A 20,110-nucleotide genomic window follows, 5' to 3' on the forward strand; every position below is an offset into this window, starting at 1 on the left:
TTAATCGTAAAATGTAAACATTTTATTAAATTTTTGATCCCTGCTGAACGTGCGCCGTTTTCAGGAACCCAGATAAGACACCAGTGGCCGTCTGAAGACACACGTGGTTGAGGAGGGGCTGGCCTCCCCCAGCCTCCTTCCCCAGGTCAGGACAGCAGCTGACGGCCCAGCTGGGAGTCCTGGGCCCAGCCAGGGAGTCCCGGTCCAGAGGCCCTAGGCTGTGACCTTGAGACACAGAAGAGCTAGCGCTTCCTTTAGGACAGCTCAGACAGTCCTCAGGCCCTGACGGGGTGGAGGGCCTGGGGCCAGGCGGCTGCATCTGCTGCTGCTGCTGGTGAGGTCACAGACCGCAGGCAACATCCAGACAGGTGCACGGATGCCCCTCAGGGTGCTTTGCCCCATCACCTCCTCTGGACAGGGGGTTTCAGAGCAACCTTCGGGTCAACAGCTTCCTTGGGGAGGGAAAAAAACATAGTAAAGGCCATCTGCTACCAAGAGCACAACTGAATTAACTTCCTTTCACTTTTCTCAAAATTTGGATCCTCATTTCATCCAAAACCGTGACTGCTCAGAGTGGCAACAGCCCTGGATATTAACAGCTGATGCTTTATCAAGAAGTCTGTTCTCCATCCAGAAGCAGGAGACTTCCGTGCTTACACGTGCTACGCTAACGTGCAGAAAAAGACGTTAGCAGCCAGAAGAAGCAGTAAGCATTGAAAAGCCCTTTGACAGAGTACAGAGCAGAGGTTATGGCCTCTAGTGGGGGAAGTGAGCAAGCTCTGCCCCACCCGGTGGGCCCTGATCTGGCAGTGAGGGCCTCACCTGAGTGGGTCCAGGCTGGGCCCCTCTAGCTCCAGGCTTGACGGGTGGCAATGGGGGAGCACAGGTCGGCTTGATGACCTGGGAGGATGGAGACACAGCTGATGGCTGGCAGTGCCGGGTGCTGTCTGCCCAACACTTCTAGGAAGTTCCATGGGTGCTGTGCTCGGCCCCAGACTGGCCTGCAGGCTTCTCTGGGCTGAGCTCTCTCTACAGAAAATTGCCCTCAACACGGTCCCCACCCTGCCTGGTACTGCCCTTGAATGAAACCCAAGCGTGGCAGGGCCCCCATGCCTGGGCCTGTCAGGTCACCTCACCATCCTGCCCCCTCCCTCAACTCCCTGCCTCACCCCACCCCAACACTACCCAGGAAAAGCTCTTAAATTGCCAGAATGTGGGTCTTTGGAAGGTCTAAAAGCAAGGATTCGCCACTAAAATGTGCGTTCGTTTGCATTTCACCTTTCCAGGGGCAACCTAGGCTGGGGTGGGGAAGGAAGGTCTCTAGCAGGAGCCCTGCTCGGCCCAGGCCAGGGTGGGGTGCGGCCCAGCACCCAGAGGGCCCTGCTGAGTGGGGCTGGGGGCTGAGGGATGGGGGCGGCCTGCACTTTCTTCTCTAGCGCAGTTCCCTGGCTGCCTCTGCTTCCTGGGCCGGAAATCTGTTTGCCCAACCCCCGCCCCTGTTTGGCCTGTCAAAACCCCTCCTAAAACTTCAAAGACTTTTTCTTGTAACTTTACTGTAACTCTAAAATTAACTCAACATAAAAAGTTGAAAAGAGAAATAGGGAATCTTCATTGGCTAAACACTGCAGTAACGGTTGTCCCGGGCGAGACCCGCCATCAGAGGCCCCGTGGGTTAGCTTGAGGAGGAACTGGGCTGGCGTCTCTCCAAACACCTCCAAGCTTTAACCACAAAGGGAAGAGGGCTCTAACAGTGATTCCAGTCCCCACAGACACCACTGCAACCGGTGATGTCTCCACACCGCCGGGGACGGACAGGCTGACACGGGCCCACAGGACGCCTGGTGGGAAAAGCCCCGGCCCGGGGCGGGGAGAGAGAGCCTGGTCTTCCAGGCCTCACCGGCTGTCAGAGCCGGGGAGCCCCCGCCTGCGGGGAGGTGAGAGTGTGTCCAGGGGTGTGTAGGAACCTCACCAGTGCTCCCAGCAATGGAGGCAACCCACCAGAGCCGGACCTCACGGTGGGTAGAAGGGCCTCCCACACGCGCCCCAAGGCAGGGGGCCTGCTGGGGCGCCAGAGACTCACGTTTGGGAGAGACTTTTCCCAAACCGCGGAAGCCTTGAAAGAAGGGAGGTGGAGCCCACGGTGCCCCTGGGCTCCTCCCCATGGCCCTCTCACCTGCTTTGGCTTCAGCACCGGAAGGGGCTTGGCGGGAGGAGCAGGTCTGAGCTGCTGGGAGTGGGGAGGACTAGTCAGAACCCCCAGGCCCCCTGGGTGCTCTTCATGTCCTCGCTGGGCTGCCAGACTGGGCGCCTGGCCCACCAAGTGCAGCCACAGACCCTCCTCCCCCTGGGGCCCGCAGTGTGCCCCTCCCGGCTCACCTGGCCCGGGGCCTGCTGGGGGTACACAGGAAGCGGGGACGGTGGTCTAGCCGTGGCGGCTGGAGGCTGAAGGGAGCCTGGAGGCTGAAGGGAACGGGCGTGAGCCTGGGTCTCCCAGGGCAACCGCACCAGAGAGGCCTGGCTCAGAGCTGCCCCCCACCCGCTGAGGACCCAAGGTTCTGGCCCCTCCCCCAGCCCTGGGGTCACAGGGAGGTGCTGGCAGCCTCTGCGCCTCCTCCTGGGGCGTCCCCCTCCCTGGGACCGCCGGTGCGGAGGCTCTGAGCCTCAGGCTCGGTTCCGCTCCCCCGGCTCAGGCGGCTCTTCAGACCCCTTGTCCTAGAGCCTGGTTTTGCCTCCAAACGGGAGTCACGGGGGCCACTCTGAGCCTCGTGAACCTGAGATTTGGGGGTGGCCTGGAGTCTGTTGGGATGGCTGGCGCTTACAGCAGGGGGTGGTCGCTTAGGGGTCACCGAGGAAGCTGTGGGCTTGGGGGGCTGGGCGGGCGGGGCCGGCTCTGGGGAGGCCCCGGGGGGAGCCTGAGCCCTGCCTTTCGCAGGCTTGCTGAGCCCTTCATGGAACAGCGGGTTGGAGAGCCCCATGGCCGACTTGGGTGCCACATTCCTAGGAGAAATAAGATGGGTCAGTGTGTCCTGGCCTCAGGATTCAGCCCAGGGAATTGAGGATCCTGTGCATGAGGACCCCGGCCTGGCCCCAGACAGCTCAGCTGCAGCCGCCCCGCGGGGTGTGCGGGCCACAGCCCCACAGGGAGAGCTCTGGGGTCGGGCCAGGCCCAGGGCAGGGGGCTTGGAGGCCACTAGCAGGCGTGTCCTGCTGCAGCCCGCACGGGCCGAGGTCCCCACACAGCGGGCTCAGAGTGAAGTGTCACCCCCGGGCAGGGGGCCGGTGCGGCCTTCTCTGAGCTTCCCCGTCACCAACCTGTCCCCACAGCCCAACCTGCTCCCCCGCAGAAGGCAGGGGCCCAGGGCGGGGCCCCCACCACGGGGTCCCCTCTCCCCGCAACAGCACGAGCAGGCGACTGGCCCTGCACACGCTGACGTCCTATGAGCCCAGAGCACAGCTCCCCCACCTCCTTCGGACCGGGCTCCGGGCCCTGCGGTGGATGAGCACGCCCGCCAGGATCAGCACCAGCACCACCAGGGCGCCCACACCCACCAGCACACGTGTTCGGAGGCTCCCAGGAGCTGTGGGGGCACAGAAGGCCAGGCATTACCAGGGCCGGAACTGGCTTGAGGCAGCAGGGACCAGGAGGGCCCGACGGCAACTCAGCACTGGCCAGGCCAGCCTGGAGCTGAGGAGGGGCGAGAAGGGGACCACCTCCTTGGGGAAGCCAACAGTCAGAATCCTGGCCACACCCCTCCAAAGCCCAGGCCCTGAAACTCTGAGACCTGGTGCCTGACACTGGCGCTCCAGGGTCCCGGGGGACCAGTCGGGGGCTTGGTGCCAGGCGGCCTGGTTGGGGGGCTTGGCGGGTGGCCTCGGGCGGGGACTTAGTGGGTGGCCCTCGGTCCGGGGCTTGATGGGCGGCCCTCGGGCGGGGGCTTGGTGGTGGGCGGCCTGGTTGGGGGTCTTGGCGGGTGGCCTCGGGCGGGGGCTTGGTGGCAGGTGGCCCTCGGCCCTAGTGATGCAGGCGTGGCCAGGCCAGGCCCCGGGGGCCGCAGTGCTGTGCACGTCCTTGCGTTCAGTGGGGGATAGTGTGGGGCTGGGAGGCCAGTGTCCTGGGCCCAGAGTGGGTTAAGGACCCAGCAAGGAGCGGCCCGTGCCGCCTGCAGCCCTCCTTCTGGGACAGGCCTCCCTTCTCGGGGAGGGCCGCCCTGGACCCGTGCGGTCAGGCTGCAAGGCCACACCCCGCACAGGCCCGTCACAATTCAGGGGCACGCGGCCTCCTCTCAGCCCTGCCCAGGTGGTCTGAGGAAAGGCAGGACCAGACCCCGTCAGGCTTGAGAGCGTGTGGACAGACACGGCCCGCCCAGCCTACCTGCGTGCAGGTCGGACAGCGGCTCTGCACAGTGGGGCGGGGCCCAGCCCGGGAAGCAGTGGCACCGGTCCTTGTGGTCGCACTCCTGGGGAGCAGCCGGGCGTCAGGGCCTCGGGGCCCCACGCGCTGCGCTGCCCGGGGCCCCCGGCAGAGGACAGGCGGGGTGTCTAGGACCGCCACCACCAGGTTTCCTCCCAGGTGCCGACAGCTGCGGCCCTCCCAGACACTGCGGGGCTTTCTGAGCAAAGCAGGCATCGCCGCGGGGGGCAGGGTGGCATGGCGGTGGGCTTTCCTCCCCAGGAGGGGATGCAGGAGGGCACAGCCCTGGGGCCCGGGCCTTCCCAGGGTCAGACCTCAGAACCGGATGCTTCACACCTGACTGTTCTGCCCATGTGTCCACCGGCTCTGACACCCAGGAGATCCCCTACAGTCCCCGCCTCGGGAGGGCCCGGCAGCTCCTGACGCCCCCAGGGCGCCAGCCTTGGCCGTCTGTCTGTCTCGGGGCCGGGGGCGGGGGCGGGGGGGGCGGCAAGCGCGGCCAGCACATCTCTCAAGCCCAGAGGGCTGCTGGCGGGCTGCTGGCGGGCTGCTGGCGGGCTGTGCCCTGGGCCCACGTACCCCGTGGCTGTTGCACCGGGCGGAGCAGTTCCTGGATCTGTACACGTGGAGGCCCCGGCAGAAGCCGTCCCAGCAAACCTGGAGGACAGCGGGGGCCTCCTGAGGCGGCCGGCCGGGGCCCCTGCTTGCAGCACCCGTCTCCACCGCCAGCCAGAGCTGCCCCCCCCTTGCATCTGGGCTCTGGGGGTCCAGGCCACAGCCCCCACCCTCTCGACGGCCCCGCCTGCAGGTCATCTGCTGGCCAACCTCAGCCGTGGGAAAGGACTGCGCCCAGCCAGCTGTCTGCGGCCACCAGGGCCAGAGGACCCCCTGCCCACCCCCAGGCCTCGCAGACCGTCTTCAAACCCATTCACTCCGGGGGCTTCTCCCGCAGCCCCGTGCGCCTTCTGACTTTCTACCCGGGGCAGAGCGCTCCAGCAGCTGCCACAGCCCTGCTCTGGGCCCTGCAAGCTTGCCCCGAGCCCAGCGGCCTGACCGGGAGGCGTGTCTGGCCCACCTGCTCCTCGCCACACTTGGTGCCCTTGGGCACCGGCTCATACGCAGTGCTGCCATCCCGGACGACAGCTCGGCAAGTGCCTGAGGGGGTGGTGAGGATGCAGTGTCGGCCTTCCGGGGGGTCCTGTCCCCCCTCGCAGAAGAGAGTGCCGCACTTGTTGACCCTGGGGACAGAGGGACGAGCATGGGGCTGCTCTGTGGGGCTTCCTGCTCCAGGTTCAGCGCGCCAGGAGCTCCGAGGCCCCAGGCGGCCACAGGCCTCCACACCTCAGCCCCAGGGCCCAGCCCTCCTACAACGGCTCGGGCCGAGGGTCCCACAGGGCAGGGTGGCCCCCCCACCCCCGCCATCCGAGAGGCCCCGACTCAGCCCCAGACTCCTTTGTGCAGAGGACCTTCTTGTGGCCCCAGGGAGGGGGACATCCCGGGCCCCGGCCCCAGGGGAGTTGGGCCACAAGGGATGCTCACCTGCCGGACTGCAAGGGGACCCCAGCCCCGCAGCCTTCGGAGATGCTGTAGCGGAAGCAAGTCTCCACTGCCACCCGCGAGCCTGCAGGCAAGAGTGGGTCAGTCCTCCGGCTCGGGACCCGCTGCCACCCTCACCTCCCTGACGGTCCCGCAGCTGTGCCCCCCTCACCTGGCCCCCACAAGTCCTGGCAGCGCTGGGCCGGTGTCGGGCAGGCCCCGTTGTAGCAGTAGCCCCCTGGGCAGGGTGTGCCGTTCTCCCGGAAGGCATCCTCAGGGCACGCGGGCCGCCGGCCATCACAGTGCTCACCAAGGTCACACTGGTCCTTCGCGGGGCGGCACAGCTCTCCAGCCGGCTTCACCTGGTTCCAGGTGGCCAAGATCACCATGGGAACAGGAGGCCCCCAGCACGCACACCTGCCCTGAGCCCGGGCCCCAGGCTCACCCTGCACTCGTGGCAGCAGGCGCCGTGGGCACACTCGGCCCCCTCGGCCAGCAGGCAGGTGCTGGCGTTGCAGCAGCGGTTCTGACAGTCCTGGGGGGGGGGGCGGGGGGGGCGGGCGACAGCGAAGGTCCAAGTGGGCTGCACACCGGGACCCCTGCCCCGGCAGTGGGAAGACTGGCCGTTCCCACCCAGCAGCCCTGCCGGTCGTTTCAGGGTGTGGCCAGGTGTGCAGGGCACCCAGGGGTCGGGAGCAGACTCCCAACCTGCAGATGGGAACTTGGCCCAGGAGCCCAGACAGCGGAGGGAGGCGGTGCTCAGCTCTGTACCTCAGGGCGGCCACAGTCACACTGCTCCCCACGCTCCAGAAACCCGTTTCCGCACACAGGGCCGCCCACCAGCCGGTCAAGGTCTGGGGTGTCCACCAGGCAGGCTGTGCGTCGCTTCTCCAGGAACGTCTCCAAGTCGGCCCGGCTACAGTGACTGAACTTCCTGGGGTACTGGGAGCTGGGGGGGGGGGGGCCTTCCAGTTATCAGGAGGGCTCCCTGGGGTACTGGGAGCTGGGGGGCGTCCTTGTTATCAGGAGGGCTCCCTGGGGTACTGGGAACTGGTGGAGGAGGGCTTCCAGTTATCAGGAGGGCTCCCTGGGGTACTGGGAGCTGGGGGGCGTCCCTGTTATCAGGAGGGTGGGTGGAGCCAGCTCTGCGTGCTGACAGCACCCCCAGCCTGGGGCCCTGTCGGAGCCTCACCCGATGCTGGCCGCCATCACACAGCCGCCACCCTCCCGTGGCACCGGGCAGTAGCAGCTGGCGACGTTCTCGTCATGGTCCATGCCCAGGTTGTGGCCCATCTCATGGGCCATGGTGCTCGCCACGCCGATGGGATTCAGGCTGTGGTCCTGCAGGGGGGCCGTGCTGGCTGGGGCTGCTCCCAGGTCTGATGCCCCACCTCACTGCCTGCTCCTCCCCCACTGTCCGCCCCAGGGAGGCTGAGAGGCTTGGCGGTACTCCCGCCAACCTCGCTTCTTCAAATAGTAGATATACGATAATATTATTACAAATAACAGTAACAGCATCAGTGCCGTTCAGCCTGCCAGGGCGCAGCACAGGGCGGAGCCGCGGACCTGAGTGCCCCGCCCCCCCCACGTGCTCTGCGTCAAGCCCCAGGCCTCGCGACCGCCCCACCCCACCCCCCCGCCCCACGCGGCCGGCTACAGCCTCTGTCCAGCGAACCCGCGCAGACCCCCGCACCTGGTTTACAGCCCCTGAGTTCTGGGAGCACATGGTGGACACCTTGGCCAGTCCCACGGTGGTCCCGGTGAAATCGACTCCGCTGGAAGCAGAGCAGTGTCCGCCGGAGAGCAGCGCCCCGAAGCCCGCCCCAGGCCCCCGCCCCCCAGGGGCGCTGTGGCCCCCGCCCCCCAGCTCGCTCACGTGATGAGCTGCACGTTGTCGTGCGCCTGCCGGCCCACCAGCTCGCGAGTCCGCCAGGCCAGGAAGTCGTCCAGGGTGGCGTCGGGCTGGGAGCTGACCTGAATCTTGTCCCCACCATTCCACATCTCCAGGCCCACGAGCACCACGCGGAAATTGAGCTCCTGATAGAGCTGCCAGGGGACAGGGAACCGCGAGGGTCAGGCTTGGCGGTGAGGCTGGCGGAGGGCCTGAGACCCCGCGGTGTCCACTGTGATGCAAGGGGTCTCGAAGGCTGGGGCTGGGGCAGGGTCCCGGCAACCCCTCCCCCGGCGGGCGGCTCTACCTGCAGCCCGGCCGCCACCAGTGCCCCTCCAACCCTCCTGTCCAGCAGGGTTTCTGTCGGGCTGGCCGCGAGCTGCCCAGGGGTCCCAGCGGCCACTGCTGGAAGCCCCCAGGGCGGAAGTAGCGCCCACCTTGTCCACGTGGTTGACCACCTCCAGCACCCGCTGACGCATGGCCTCTCTGCTCCCAAACCGCTGGAACTGGAGGACGGCAGACCCTCAGCGGCAGCCTAGGGTCTCGCCCCGCCCATCCCCCCTGCGCCCCGCCCCCGCCCCAGGTACCTCCGTGCTGTCCGTGACCACGAACAGCTCCACGTAGCGGGTCTCTCTGGGTTCTGACCACTTTTGAGAAGCGGTAACAGGAATCCAGTCAGCCACTAGCCACAGCCCTCCTGTCCTCAGCCCATCGCCACATGCTGACCCCCTCCCGGGCCTGGAGCTGGCGACCGGCCCTCGCCAGCACTGGGGGAGCCGTGGTGGGGGGGGGGGTCGGGGGCTCTGCCGCTTCGGGGAGGAGCCAGACGCAGGCCCACCCCCCCCCCCTCCCCGTCGCTGAGCAGCCAGCAGTCTGGGGGCGCGCGGGCCCAAGCAGAGCCGGCAGGAAGCGTCGGGCCTCCACTCACCCGCGGTCTGAGGGCTGCAGACACCCGCGGCCCCAGGACTCTGTCCAGGCTGCGGTCATCGACGCCGCAGGTGCCAGCCTCCTGCTGCAGGTGCTGCGCCAGGTACAGGGCGTGCGGGCCTTCCTCCCCTGCCCCCGCCAGGGGCTCGATCAGGTGGACGGCGGGGCCCGCCTGGAAGAAGCCCCTGGGGCAGAGACGAGCGAGGCTCTGAGTCTGTGGCCCCAGGGACCCCACTGCCACCCCCGCAGACGCCTTCCTCCTGGGCCCCAGTCCCTCCTCTGGAGGGCGAGGGGCGCCTGGCCCGCAGCACCCACCTGAGGCCGGCGCAGGTGCTGAGGCTGGCGGCCGAGCGCGGGTGCCCCTCCACGCGGCCCTGGTAGAAGCAGTGGTCCTGCGGAAGGGGGGTGTGAGGACCCCACCCCCGTGCCCGGCTCCCCGCCCCCGCTGCTGGCCCGGGGCAGGGGCACGGGGGCCCTACCTGCCTCTGCAGCTTCTCTGTCACCTGGGAGCCGTTGGTGGCCGTGTAGGTCTCTGCGTAGCCGGAGCCCACCAGGTCCCTGGAAAAGAGCCACTGTGGTGCCCTGGCCGCCCCTGGTGCAGAGGAGAGGCTGGAGAAAGAGAGGTGTGGGGCAGGGGAAAGACGGGCGCTCACCTGTTCTTCCGAAGGTGCAGGGTGAAGGTGTGCCCTCGGGCCCCCAGGACGTAGCTGACACTCTCTGGGTACAGGCCCTGGGCAGGGGGCAGGGAGGGGTCCAGGGTGAGGCCCTGCCCAGCCACGCCCACCTCAAACCTGGAGGGGCAGCGGGGGCTTGGGCTGTACCCAGGGCGTGGGGCAGGCGGGCAGCTCCACCCAGACCTGGGCCTCAGGCCTCGGGGAGAGGACAACGCCCCTCCCAGGCCACGTGGGGGAGGAGGACCCCAGCCCCGACAGGACAAGGGGGCCAGGCCGCCCTCTCTGTTCAGGGGACCGGCTCCTGCAAGGCCCTGCGCCCTCCAGCCCCCCCCCCCCAGGCTGCAGCTGACCCCCCAGGACCGTGTGCTCAGAGTCAGCAGAGGGGGCTAGGGGCCCAGGGCGGTGGGCGGTGGGCGGTGGGCGGCTCCTCCTGGGACAGAGAGGTCAAGTCAGGGCTGTCTCCACCCTCACATGCAAATGTGCAGGCGCAGACCCCGACAGGAATGCCCCCAGGCAGCCCTGGGGAATCCCAGCCCTGCTCCAACACCCGGGAGAGGCAGGTGAGGTGTCAGCGACGCAGCCCACGGAACCACCCCACGTCTCAGAGTGAAACGGGGGCGGGGCCCCGGCTGGCGAGCTCCAGAAAGGAAGACGGGGCTGTGCCAGCCGGGGCCACCTGAGGCAGCCCTGCCTCCAGGGTGAGCAGGACGGAAGAAGCTGAGGCCTGGGGGCAGGGGGCAGGCTGCTGGGGCGGAGGTGAGCTCCCAGGAGTCTGCCCAAAGCCTGGAAGCCCCCGGCCCTCAGCCCCCTTGCTACAATCATGGGCACACAGGGAGCTATCACCCTGCTCAGTGGGAAACGGGCTCTGAGGCGGGTGGGGGGGACCCCCGGGCCAGCATCCTGCCGAGACTTACCAGGCGGGAGGGCAGAGCCCGCCGAGCACGGGGTACACCCAGGCGCCGGGGCGTCACCACCTCGTACTGCTCCACGTGGGGCAGGGCGGCCCCGGGGGCGACCCCTGCAGGAGAGGGGGGTCAGCAGTGCACAGCACACCCTCCTGCCCCGGGAGTCCCTTCCCAGCCTGCCATGCACGGCCCCTTCTCTGGGGGAATCACCACAGACCCTGAGGTCTGGCTCCCCAGCCGGAGTGGGGACCCTGCCTTAAAGAGACCACAGGACCCCCACCCGGGCGGTGCCCAGAGACGCTGCCCAGCGCCAGCCCGTCTAGGAGCTCACCAGCTGCCACCCAGAGCCCAGGTTGGCCTGGATACCGCCCCCCTCAGGGGCCAGGACGCACACAGGCCCTGGGGGGTGGGGGGGAGCGGGTCTGCCCGCCCCATTCATCTCCATGATCACAGGGCTGCATCTGAAGGCAGAGCGAGAGCCCTCTTCCGCCGGGCTCAGCCAGCCTGAAGCTAGAAGCTGCCCTGTACCCAGCCGGACAGCCCAGACCCAGAGCTGGCCACCGGCCTCACCCCTGAGGTCCTTCTTGCCAGCATTAGTGGTCGTCCCCCGTCAGACCATTTGGCAAAGCTCCAGGACAGAGGCCGAGGGGAGGGCGCCTGCCTGGGAAGTGCCCTCGCCCCAGAACCCACGGAGGCTCTTGGGAGCCAGGGTGGGGGTAAAGGCCAGCAGCACAGCCAGCACCCCCAGAGAGAGGCAGGTCCCCATGTGGCCAGGCAACTCCGTGGGGTGTCCCCGACCCCCCAGCTCCAGGCTGAGGCTCCTAGTCCTTCCTTTCTCGGCAGGCTGGGGCTCCCAGCAAAGGTGGGCAATAGCCCCCAGGCCCTGGATTGGAGCCGGGCGGGGGGTGGGGGGGCAGCCAGCCCTTCACTCTGAACTTCCCCGCAAGGCCCTCCTCCAGCGCAGGAAACGCCCAGCTGACCGTTTACCCACACAGTTCCCTTTTGCAGGTTCCCTGCGTCCACCGCCTTGGCTTCCCCGCTGACTGGCCGACTCCCCGAGACGAGCCCAGAGTCCCGCGCGGGGAGCCGCGGGCCAGGCGGCGGTGCAGGCAGCGCGGGACCCGCTCCTCACCCTGCAGCCCCAGCGCGGCGAACAGCAGGAGCCCGAGGCCGCGCATGGCGGGGGTCCGGTGGGCGTGGGGTGCGCGTCGGCCTTCGGGGGCCCGAGCGCTGGGATCCGGGGTCCGGGAAGGGCGGCGAGAGCAGGTACCGCCGCGGCTGCGCCCGCAGAGGTTCGCCTTGCGCTCGAGTCAGGCTCCTTCCCGCGCGCCCCACCCGCGGCGACCAGCCCCCGGGCCGCGGCCAATCGGCGCCTCGGGTGCCGGGAGGGGCGGGGCCCCCACCGCCCAGGTCTCCCGTTAGTCCCCTGAGGCTCCGGGTCAGCGACCGTAGCCGGTGCTCAGCACAGGGAAGTCTCCTAAATGTGAGCAGAATTGGCAGGGAGTCGGGCTGACACGGGCCACCCTGCAACACTGCGTCCTCCAGGTGGGTGAGGGACAGGCCGGAGCTGCCGGGGGCCTGCTGGGATGGCGGAGTTAACCGACTGGGAAGGGCTGTGTGTGTGTGTGTGGGGGGGGGGTCTCTTGAGGGGGGCATCCCTCCAGCTTCCTGGGAACAGAAAGCCTCAGCGGCCCCTGGGCAGCCCTGCCCCCAGGCCCTGAGCCCTTGCTGGGGAGCCTGGCGCAGGGCACGCCGGGGGGCAGCCTCTTCACTCGGGGCAGACACCCTGCACTGTGGAGAGGGCCAGGCGAGGCTGCCTGCCCGGTGGGTGGCCCAGGAGCGGGCCAGTGCGCCAGTGCCCTGCACGGCGGCTGGACAGCCTGCCCGCGGGCGGCTCCCCTGGTTTCTGCCAGTCCTGCCCTCCCGTCCTGCAGGGTGGGGCCGCCCCCTTTGGCCTGGTACCCAGGGACCCAGGCTTCCTGCAGCCGAGCTGCCCACTGGCACCCACGTCTCCTTCTGGACAGGCTCCCTGACATGGTCAGACGTTGGGGCATGTCAAGGCCTCAGGTGAGATGGTGTGGTGCTCACAAGTGGTTCCAGACCAGAGGTCAAAGTTCACCAGGCCATCATTCCCCCCAAAGTGAATCGCAGGAAAAGAAACCCAAGGCAGGACGGGCTCGCACACACTTTGGGGTGTTCCGGGCGCAGCTGACAGCGGGCGGCAGAGGTGGCTTCTGTCCCTGAGCTCACATCACGATGACGCGCGTGAGACGCCCAAGTCATCTGGCAATTTTACTTCTCTTCCTTGGTATTTATTGCGTGTTACCTGATAGCAGAAGTTCAAAGGCAGCCTGACCCTATTTGGGCAAAAACACCAGCTGCTGGGACTACATGGCCCCACAGCGAGCTGCCCAGAGCACAGCAGGAAGCTCAGCGACAGGGCAGCCGCCTCCAGCCAGAAAGCCCCCCCACCACCCCTCGACATGGGCCAGAGCCCCTCTCACCACAGAGGACCCGGCCACCAAGCCCACCACCGGCCCCAGCACCACCGGCCCCAGCGGTGTCTCAGGAGAGCCCAGTGCTGAGCCCAGGACAGGGATGAGGGCCTCGGGGCCAGGTGGGAGGCCAGCAGGTGCCCTCAGGCAGACGCTGTGGGCAGAAGCCCCACGGGACTGGCAGATAAGCCTCGCTGCTCCAGGGCAGGCCTGCACACAGCTCACAAGAGGAAGCTCGAGTCCACCCCGTTTGGATGGTGCCCTCTGCTGGGCACAGCCAGGCTGAGCGCTGCCCCCACCCCAGTCCCTGGGGGAACCCGGGCATCCATCCCCTGCCAGGGGCTAGGTGGTCAGAACTGGATTTTGAAAACGAGACACACGGAATTCTGCAGGAAGGGCAGCTTTGGCAGGAGGCTGGGGGGGCGGGGGGGCAGGGCAGCAGGAAGATGCTAACCACCGGACACACCCGGGACAGCGGGCTGGGTGGGGCCTCCCCTCAGGCGGCAGCCCCAGGCAGCTCTTGCACCCTCTCGGCTGTGGGCTGATGACGCACCCGCACCCAGGCGGCTCCAGCTGAGGACCAGAGGCTGTGCTGCCCCCTGCTGCCCGGAGCCGACCTCAGCCTGAAGGACCAGAGCGGACACCACACTGGATCTTGCCCGTGCCCAGCACCTTGCTGACCATCCTAAAGTTGTTCTAAGGCCATGTGTTTTCACTTTGCTTTATCTGAAGCCAAAAAATTCATCCAAGTAACTGCTCCATCTGGGAGAGGATGGCAGAGACGACTGCCCTGCCCCGTGCCTGCCCAGACCAGCAGACGCGCTCTGGTCCAAGTGTGAGCCCAAGAACGAGAGGAGACGAGTGCAGGTGCGTCAACTTTATGTCTGGATAGGACACAGGGCACACACGCTCTGGAGACGCCGCAGGGCGCCACGCCGAGGCTCGGCCGGGGCAGCTGGGCAGCGTCACTGTGCAGGCACAGCCACCCTGGGCACGGGAGCAGGGGGCCCCCTCGGGCCGGGCACGGTGGGGGCCACCTTCTGGCTCCTTTCTGCAGACAGGCGCTCCAGCTGCTCTGTGTAGAAGCCGTTGAAGTCCAGCCTGTGGGGGAAGCGGGTGGGGTCCTCAAGCCACCTCAGTCACCCTGGCGACACCTCACCCCCACGGCGAGGCCCAGGGCACTCGAGTCACCAGCACACGTGCACACACAGCCAAGGCGCCACCTGCTCCAGCGCCAGTGAGAGCAGAGTTTAAAGACAAGGAAACCCCCAGATCAAAGGGCAGACAAGCACCTCCAGCCCTGGGACTGCAGCTCTCGGAGCCCTCGGGCAGAACAGAGCAGTCCCAGTGTCCAGCTGAGCCGGAGGCTGCCCAACAGGAGCTTCCGGGAGCAAGGGCCGCCCCTCCTCCACAACCTCACTCACTGAGCGTAAACTGCCAGCCCAGAGCTGCAGACCCCACTGCTTGGCCCACAGGCCCCGTGCTCCACCCTCCACAGTCTCCCTCCTCCACTGCTTGGCCCACAGGCCCCATGCTCCGTCCTCCCCACGGGCCCCCGCTGCCTGGGCCTCGGGCCCTGTGCTCTGCCCTCCACAGTCCCCCCCACTCCACTGCTTGGCCCTTGGGCCCCCTCAGATCCCACACTCCTGCCCCCATTACGCCTGCTGCTCGTCGCTCCTGGGGTCACAGGCAGCGCACCCTATGGGATCACAGTCACGGCCCTGGAGGCGTGGCCACCTCGCGTGCCTGCCACGGCAGGCGGGGCGTGGGGAGGGCAGCACCCCCTCACTGCCTGTCTGGAGACAGGGTCCTCCCTTGTCCTGTCCTGGCTCATGGTGCAGCGGCCGGTGCAGCTGACCCCGGCCTGGCCCTCGGAACACAGACCCATTGGGCCGGGGGAGGTGCTGATGTGGCAGCCTCGCGCGAGCATGCGTGCAAGCACTCACGTACACACACCCTGATGGATGTGCGCACACTCAGACGCATGCACACGTGTGAACACCCAGACGGCCTTCTTTCAGCAGGTGGCGCGGACCAGCACCAGCACGCAGAGGCCAAGGATGCGGCCTCAGTCGCTGCGGTGTGGGGCTCGGCGGGGCGGGGGCGGGGCAGGGGCTCGGCGGGGCAGGTGGGCGCCGGGCAGTTCAGGACTCGGTGGGGCGGGGGTGCGGGTTGGTGAGGGGCGGGGCAGGGCAAGGGGCGGTGCAGAGGCTCGGCGGGGCGGGGCGGGGCGGGGCCCACCTGGAGATGACGCTGGCCATGCCGTGCTCGCAGTCGCTGGTGCTGTAGACGCTCAGCCGGGCCAGGAGGTCGAGCAGGTGAGCTGAGAAATTCTTATCGAATTTATTGATGGTGGCCTCGAAGCTGGAGGCCAGCTGTGGCGCGTCCACATGCTCAGCCAGGCACTGCAAGACACGGCGCCCCCAACAGCTCAAAACCTGCTCCTCTTTTTAAACAGAAGAACGCGTCTTAGAAAGTCATCAATAAAAGGTAAAAAGTTAGGGCATCATATAAATTCCTGAGACGGGAGGACCCAGGCCCATCCAGGCAGGTGGCCCTGCGTCCCTAGCCCACGGAGCCAGGAGCCAGGACGTGGACCGCGGGGCTTCCTCAGGGAGCTCAGATTTTCAAGCTGCCCCTAGGCAAGTGGGGAACCTGGAAGTGCCCGCATGGGCCACCTTACACCGCCCGCCCTACAGGACACACACCTGCACCTGATCAGGTGCGCAACTCCGCCAACTAGACAGACTCTGTTCAGGGGCCACAGGGCCCAATCTCCGTGCTCACTGGGCCCCCGTGGGTGTCCCCATGGCCTGGCCTAACCACACACCCTTGGATGACACAGCCCTGCCCTGGGAAGCTGGGAAGGGAGATCCTCCACGGCTTGTGTTTGGAACGTAATTTAAAAATAGTCTTTTTTATGAACCAAAGGCAGGCAGGAACGGAAGGACGTAGCAAGCAGGCTTCTAAGCACCGTGACCCGAACACTGTCAAATCCGAGGTGAGGAAGGAGGCCCGCCGGGGACGTCTGCGCGGCACCACCCACCTTGCGGGCGAGCTCCTTGCGGGCGCGTTCCTCAGCCCGCTCGGCCTCCGTGGGAGGCCCCTGCATCGTGCCGTGCTCCAGTGTCAGGCGGCCCAGCTCGCTGTCCAGTTTCATGCTCTGCGTGAATCTCTTGGGGGTCGGGAGGAATGCTCGTCAGCCACAACCAACCCCCGAGAGGAAACGTAGCCCCTGCGCGGCCAGGACGGGCTGCAGACTCGGGTCGTGGCTCCCGCCCCGCGCCCACCCAGTCCCGGCGGCACCTGCATGCAGTTGGTGAACATGACGCACACGGACATGAGCTTGGAGAAGACGCGCAGGAGCTCGGGGTTGGTCAGCATGCAGTCCTTCAGGCAGCTGTCCAGGAAGCTGGTGTGATGCCCCAGCACGTCGTCGATGTTGGAGGCCTGCGTGGGAGGCACCGTCGCGGGCGCCCGAGGGGACGGCACCATGTCCCCACGGGGCTGCTACCCATGCTGCTCCGCTCCTCTTTTAAACAACCCTGGGGCCTCTTAGGGAAAGCCTTCAAAATGTTGCTAAAAGACCACATTTAATGTGCCCCACAAGGTCTAAGATTTTGGTTTTTAAAGACAAAATACACTGTTCGCTGTACTTTTGGTCCTGGAGTTTGGTGACGTGCCCCTGGCTGAAGGGCCCCAGGGCCCTGGACAGGGTGCCGGCCCAGCACCGAGGCTCTGAGGGAAGGACGCACACCTCCAGCAGCCTGAGCCCAGGAGTCCCGCGCGCCCTGCCTCCCCTCCTGGGAGCCGTGGGGCCCGGTCCTGCCTCCCTGGCCCCTGAGCCCGCTCTGCAGACCCCCCCGCCCGGTGCGGGGCTGGCGGGGCTGGACTCACGGCCCCCCCTCCCTGGTGCGGGGCTGGCGGGCTGGACTCACGGCCCGCAGGTTCTTCTCCAGCACGTGCCAGGTCGGCTCCATCACCTCGAACATCATGTAGTACTGAATGTTCTGCACGAAGTTGAGCATCCGCTGCCGCAGGGTGAAGGCGCCCGCAAACCTGCGCGGGGCGGAGCCGTCACACGGGCGCCCCGAGGGCCCGGGCCTCCTGCTGCTCCACACCCGGAGGGGCCTGGGCTCCGTCCCGCCTGTTCGCAGCACAAAGGCGGGGCGGCAGAGGCCGCGGGCGCGTGCCGCAGGGCTGTGCTGGGTGTGCACAGGGCCCACCCGCCCGCCCCGGGCACCGCCCGCCCCGGGCACCGCCCGCACCACTTGGCAGAGTGCAGGGAGCGCTGCTTGGCGGCCTTGCTGCTGATCCAGACGCTGCAGAGCTGCCGCTCCACGTGCTTGCAGTAGAACACGTGTCTGAAGAGCATCTGGTAGCGCGTCAGGGCCTTCCTGTCAGCACAGGGCAGGCGGCTCCAACCGGCGCCGGGAGCTGCTGCTGCCCCGGACGCCCCACCCGAGGCTCGTGGGGCAGAGCGCGGCCCAGCAGCCAGTAACCCCCAGGGCACGAGCAGGCATGCGAGCCCGACGCGCACCTGTTAATGATCAGAGACAGGGGCCACTTGACCACATAGTCAAAGGAGAAGGCCTCCAGGCCGCTGAGCGTGAGCTCGGTGGGGTCGGCGTGGACCATGGCTTTCTCCTGCTTGGTCTCGATGGCCAGGACCCGCAGCAGCTGGGTGATGAGGTCGTGAGGCATCAGGTCGATCTTGGGGAAATGGACGAACAGCATCACACGCGGCCACACCCACCTCAGCATCATGGCTAGAAAGTGAGCCCAGAGCCAAGGAAGAGGCCCAGACACACGCTAAGTCTGGCAGATGGCCGAACGCACCGGACACCCACTGACAAGCTGAACCCGAGCTGCGGGAAAGGCAGAGCCGCACACGCCTGCGTCAGAAGGAGCGCCTCAAGTGGGCAGCCTCTCTCTACAACTCAAGAAACCTAACAATAGCCAACTAAGCCCACGATCAGCAGAAAGAGAGAATAAAGATTAGAGCAGGAATCAGTAAAAACACAACAGAGAAAAAACACAATAGAGAAAGCAGATGGAACCAAGTTAGCTGTCTGAAAGATTAGCAAAACTGACAAGGTTTTAGCTATACTTAACTAAAAAAACACATACAAATTACTAAGGACCGAGGCCCGTGTCCCTGCCCAGCGCGGCCGCAGAGGCCCACGCGGAGGCTGGGCGTCCACAGCCCGAGATGCGTCCCGACAGAGCCTGGGCACTCCCGGGAGCGCCCCCCCGCGGGGAGCAGCGCTCAACAAGGGCCCACCTTAAGGTCATCTTTGAAGGGGTCGGTGTTGGCGGTGCTCATACGCAGGGCCAGCTCCAGCAGCGCCTCCAGGCGAGTGGGCGTGATGTCGTCCACCGGCTTCTTCAGCTCTTCCTCTGTGAGGTCCATGAAGTGCACGAAGAAGTCGCCCTGGCCCATGAGGAAGTAGCGCTTGATGGACCTGCGGGCAGGCAGAGCCCAGACTCGCCCGGCACTCCCCACAGTGGGTGCCAGGCCACGAGGGGCTGGGTGGGGCAGGGAAGACGTGGAAGTGCGGCGCCCGTGAGTGCCCCCACCGACAAGCACACTTACATGGGCGTCAGAGGCTCAAAATGAGCCCAAAGGGATGGGGGCACAGGCCTGCCGCACCAGGCTGTGCAGGAGATGCCGCCAGACGGGCACGGAGGGGGCTGCAGACGGGCCCCTGGAAGGCAGGGAGCTGCCGAGCTCACGCACCTCAGGTGGGCCATGAGCCCCTTCTACCCCAGGAGGAAGCCGCGCACCTCAGACGGGCCTCAAGCCCCTTCTCCCCAGCCAGGAGGAAGCTGCACACCTCAGATGGGCCGCGAGCCCCTTCCCTCCTCAGGTGGGCTGCGAGCTCCTTCTCCCCAGGAGGAGGCCGCGCACCTCAGGCGGGCTGCGAGCCCCTTCCCCCCAGGAGGAGGCCGCGCACCTCAGGCGGGCTGCGAGCCCCTTCTCCCCAGGAGGAAGCTGCGCACCTCAGGTGAGCTATGAGCTCCTCCTCCCCCAGGAGGAAGCCGCGCACCTCAGATGGGCCGCAAGCCCCTTCCTCCCTCAGGTGGGCTGCGAGCTCCTTCTCCCCAGGAGGAGGCCGCGCACCTCAGGCGGGCTGCGAGCCCCTTCCCCCCAGGAGGAGGCCGCGCACCTCAGGTGAGCTACGAGCTCCTCCCCCAGGAGGAAGCTGTGCACCTCAGACGGGCTACGAGCCCCACAGGAGGAGGCCGCGCACCTCGGGTGGGCCGCGAGCCCCTTTCCCCCTCAGGCGGGCCGCGAGCCCCTTCCCCCCAGGAGGCGGCCGCGCACCTCAGGTGGGCTACGAGCTCCTTCTCCTCCATGAGGAAGCCCAGCAGCACCTTGCTGGCGTAGCCAAAGGCCTTTTCGATCTGCTCCACGTACGCCCGCTCCTTCAGCGTGTAGATGACCTCTTTGGCCGCCGGACAAGTGACGTCATGACCACATTCTCTGACCACGTTCAGGTATTTTCCTGGAAAGGGATGGAGAAAAGCGCATCGCAACTTTTGCTGCACAAGCGACCAACCGCAGGCCTGGACCTGAGAGGCCGAGTCCTATCGCTAGCCCGAGGCCAGGAACAGAACCACCTGGGAGAGAACTGTCCCAGAAACCACGCCCCCTGCCCCACCCAGAGCAGAGCAGCACAATACAGGCGTCATCCACGGAGCGTGCGACTTCCTGCGACTCCTCACCGCGGACTTTCCTCATCGAGGCCACGAGAATCACCTCAGAGAGCCAGACCCTGCACCACTTCCCAGCCCTGCCCCCAGCCCAGCTCTCAGAACCAACGTCAGGGCCCTGGCTGGAGCCTCCCCAGGTGACGTGTAACACACGTGTCTCTACACAGGTTCCTGACCCACAAGGTGATGCCTACAAGCACCACCGGTCCAGCAGGGCCTGTGCCCTTCCCTGCTTTTCCTCTGCTGGCCTGTGATGCTGGGAGAAACGCGGCACGTGCGTCTGGCCTTGCTCCTGGTCCATCACTGAGCACCTAGAACCCTCTAACCCCACCTGAGTTCACACCCTCAAGGGGACTCCTGGCCGTCCCTGCAGACCTTCAGGAGGCAGGCTGGCGGCCAGAGGGACCAACCACATGGCAGGACAGCGAGACCCTCGGCCCTTCCCGATACCTGGGGAGGAGAGGGGCTGGTGGTCAAGTTAGGGACCAACGGCCCACGAGAGCACCGGTTGTGCCCTGTCCTGGAACCAACGTGATCCCACTACGGGACAGGCT

At 66.9% G+C, this 20,110-nt stretch overlaps 2 protein-coding genes and 1 long non-coding RNA gene across 19 annotated transcripts in view; 1 reads left to right on the plus strand and 2 right to left on the minus strand.

Annotated features, from left to right (window-relative positions):
- Window positions 1-11,821, minus strand: ADAM8 (ADAM metallopeptidase domain 8). 9 transcript variants are annotated; one of them, XM_069567447.1, is made up of 24 exons: window positions 11,477-11,821; window positions 10,354-10,457; window positions 9,419-9,495; window positions 9,245-9,323; window positions 9,081-9,157; window positions 8,767-8,950; window positions 8,426-8,485; window positions 8,276-8,344; window positions 7,824-7,993; window positions 7,641-7,722; window positions 7,140-7,288; window positions 6,719-6,896; window positions 6,393-6,482; window positions 6,120-6,309; window positions 5,951-6,032; window positions 5,487-5,649; window positions 4,991-5,068; window positions 4,373-4,457; window positions 3,464-3,578; window positions 2,820-2,997; window positions 2,377-2,460; window positions 2,174-2,227; window positions 823-900; window positions 1-452 (listed from the first exon to the last, which is right to left on the minus strand). In XM_069567447.1, the coding sequence occupies exons 1-24, from the start codon at window positions 11,520-11,522 to the stop codon at window positions 402-404; spliced, it is 2,523 nt and encodes an 840-aa protein (XP_069423548.1). In that variant the 5' UTR covers window positions 11,523-11,821; the 3' UTR covers window positions 1-401. The 9 variants fall into 9 exon arrangements, with proteins under 9 accessions (XP_069423548.1, XP_069423549.1, XP_069423552.1 ...); XM_069567448.1 differs by having other exon boundaries at window positions 2,174-2,224; window positions 11,477-11,686; XM_069567451.1 differs by having other exon boundaries at window positions 1-448; window positions 2,174-2,224; window positions 11,477-11,677.
- On the plus strand, window positions 11,341-16,494 carry LOC138427677 (uncharacterized). Its single transcript, XR_011252108.1, has 4 exons — window positions 11,341-11,889; window positions 13,572-13,706; window positions 15,298-15,561; window positions 15,771-16,494. It is a non-coding gene; the product is annotated as an uncharacterized lncRNA (long non-coding RNA).
- The window catches only part of TUBGCP2 (tubulin gamma complex component 2), a 17,050-nt gene continuing 10,641 nt past the window's right edge, over window positions 13,702-20,110 (minus strand). For 6 of the 9 annotated variants that reach the window (XM_069567440.1, XM_069567444.1, XM_069567442.1 and 3 more), the window contains exons 10-18: window positions 19,168-19,348; window positions 18,124-18,304; window positions 17,380-17,552; window positions 17,108-17,236; window positions 16,778-16,898; window positions 16,146-16,289; window positions 15,886-16,014; window positions 15,081-15,244; window positions 13,702-13,940 (exon numbers count right to left, since the gene is read on the minus strand). In XM_069567440.1, coding sequence (XP_069423541.1) covers window positions 13,805-13,940; window positions 15,081-15,244; window positions 15,886-16,014; window positions 16,146-16,289; window positions 16,778-16,898; window positions 17,108-17,236; window positions 17,380-17,552; window positions 18,124-18,304; window positions 19,168-19,348 — 1,358 coding nt within the window. In that variant the 3' untranslated portion in view covers window positions 13,702-13,804. Of the gene's footprint in view, window positions 13,941-15,080; window positions 15,286-15,885; window positions 16,015-16,145; window positions 16,290-16,777; window positions 16,899-17,107; window positions 17,237-17,379; window positions 17,553-18,123; window positions 18,305-19,167; window positions 19,349-20,110 lie in introns of all 9 variants that reach the window. The other 3 variants (XR_011252106.1, XR_011252107.1, XR_011252105.1) reach the window with 3 other exon arrangements.

Source organism: Ovis canadensis, chromosome 22 (genome assembly GCF_042477335.2).
Source record: "Ovis canadensis isolate MfBH-ARS-UI-01 breed Bighorn chromosome 22, ARS-UI_OviCan_v2, whole genome shotgun sequence".
Taxonomy (NCBI): domain Eukaryota; kingdom Metazoa; phylum Chordata; class Mammalia; order Artiodactyla; family Bovidae; genus Ovis; species Ovis canadensis.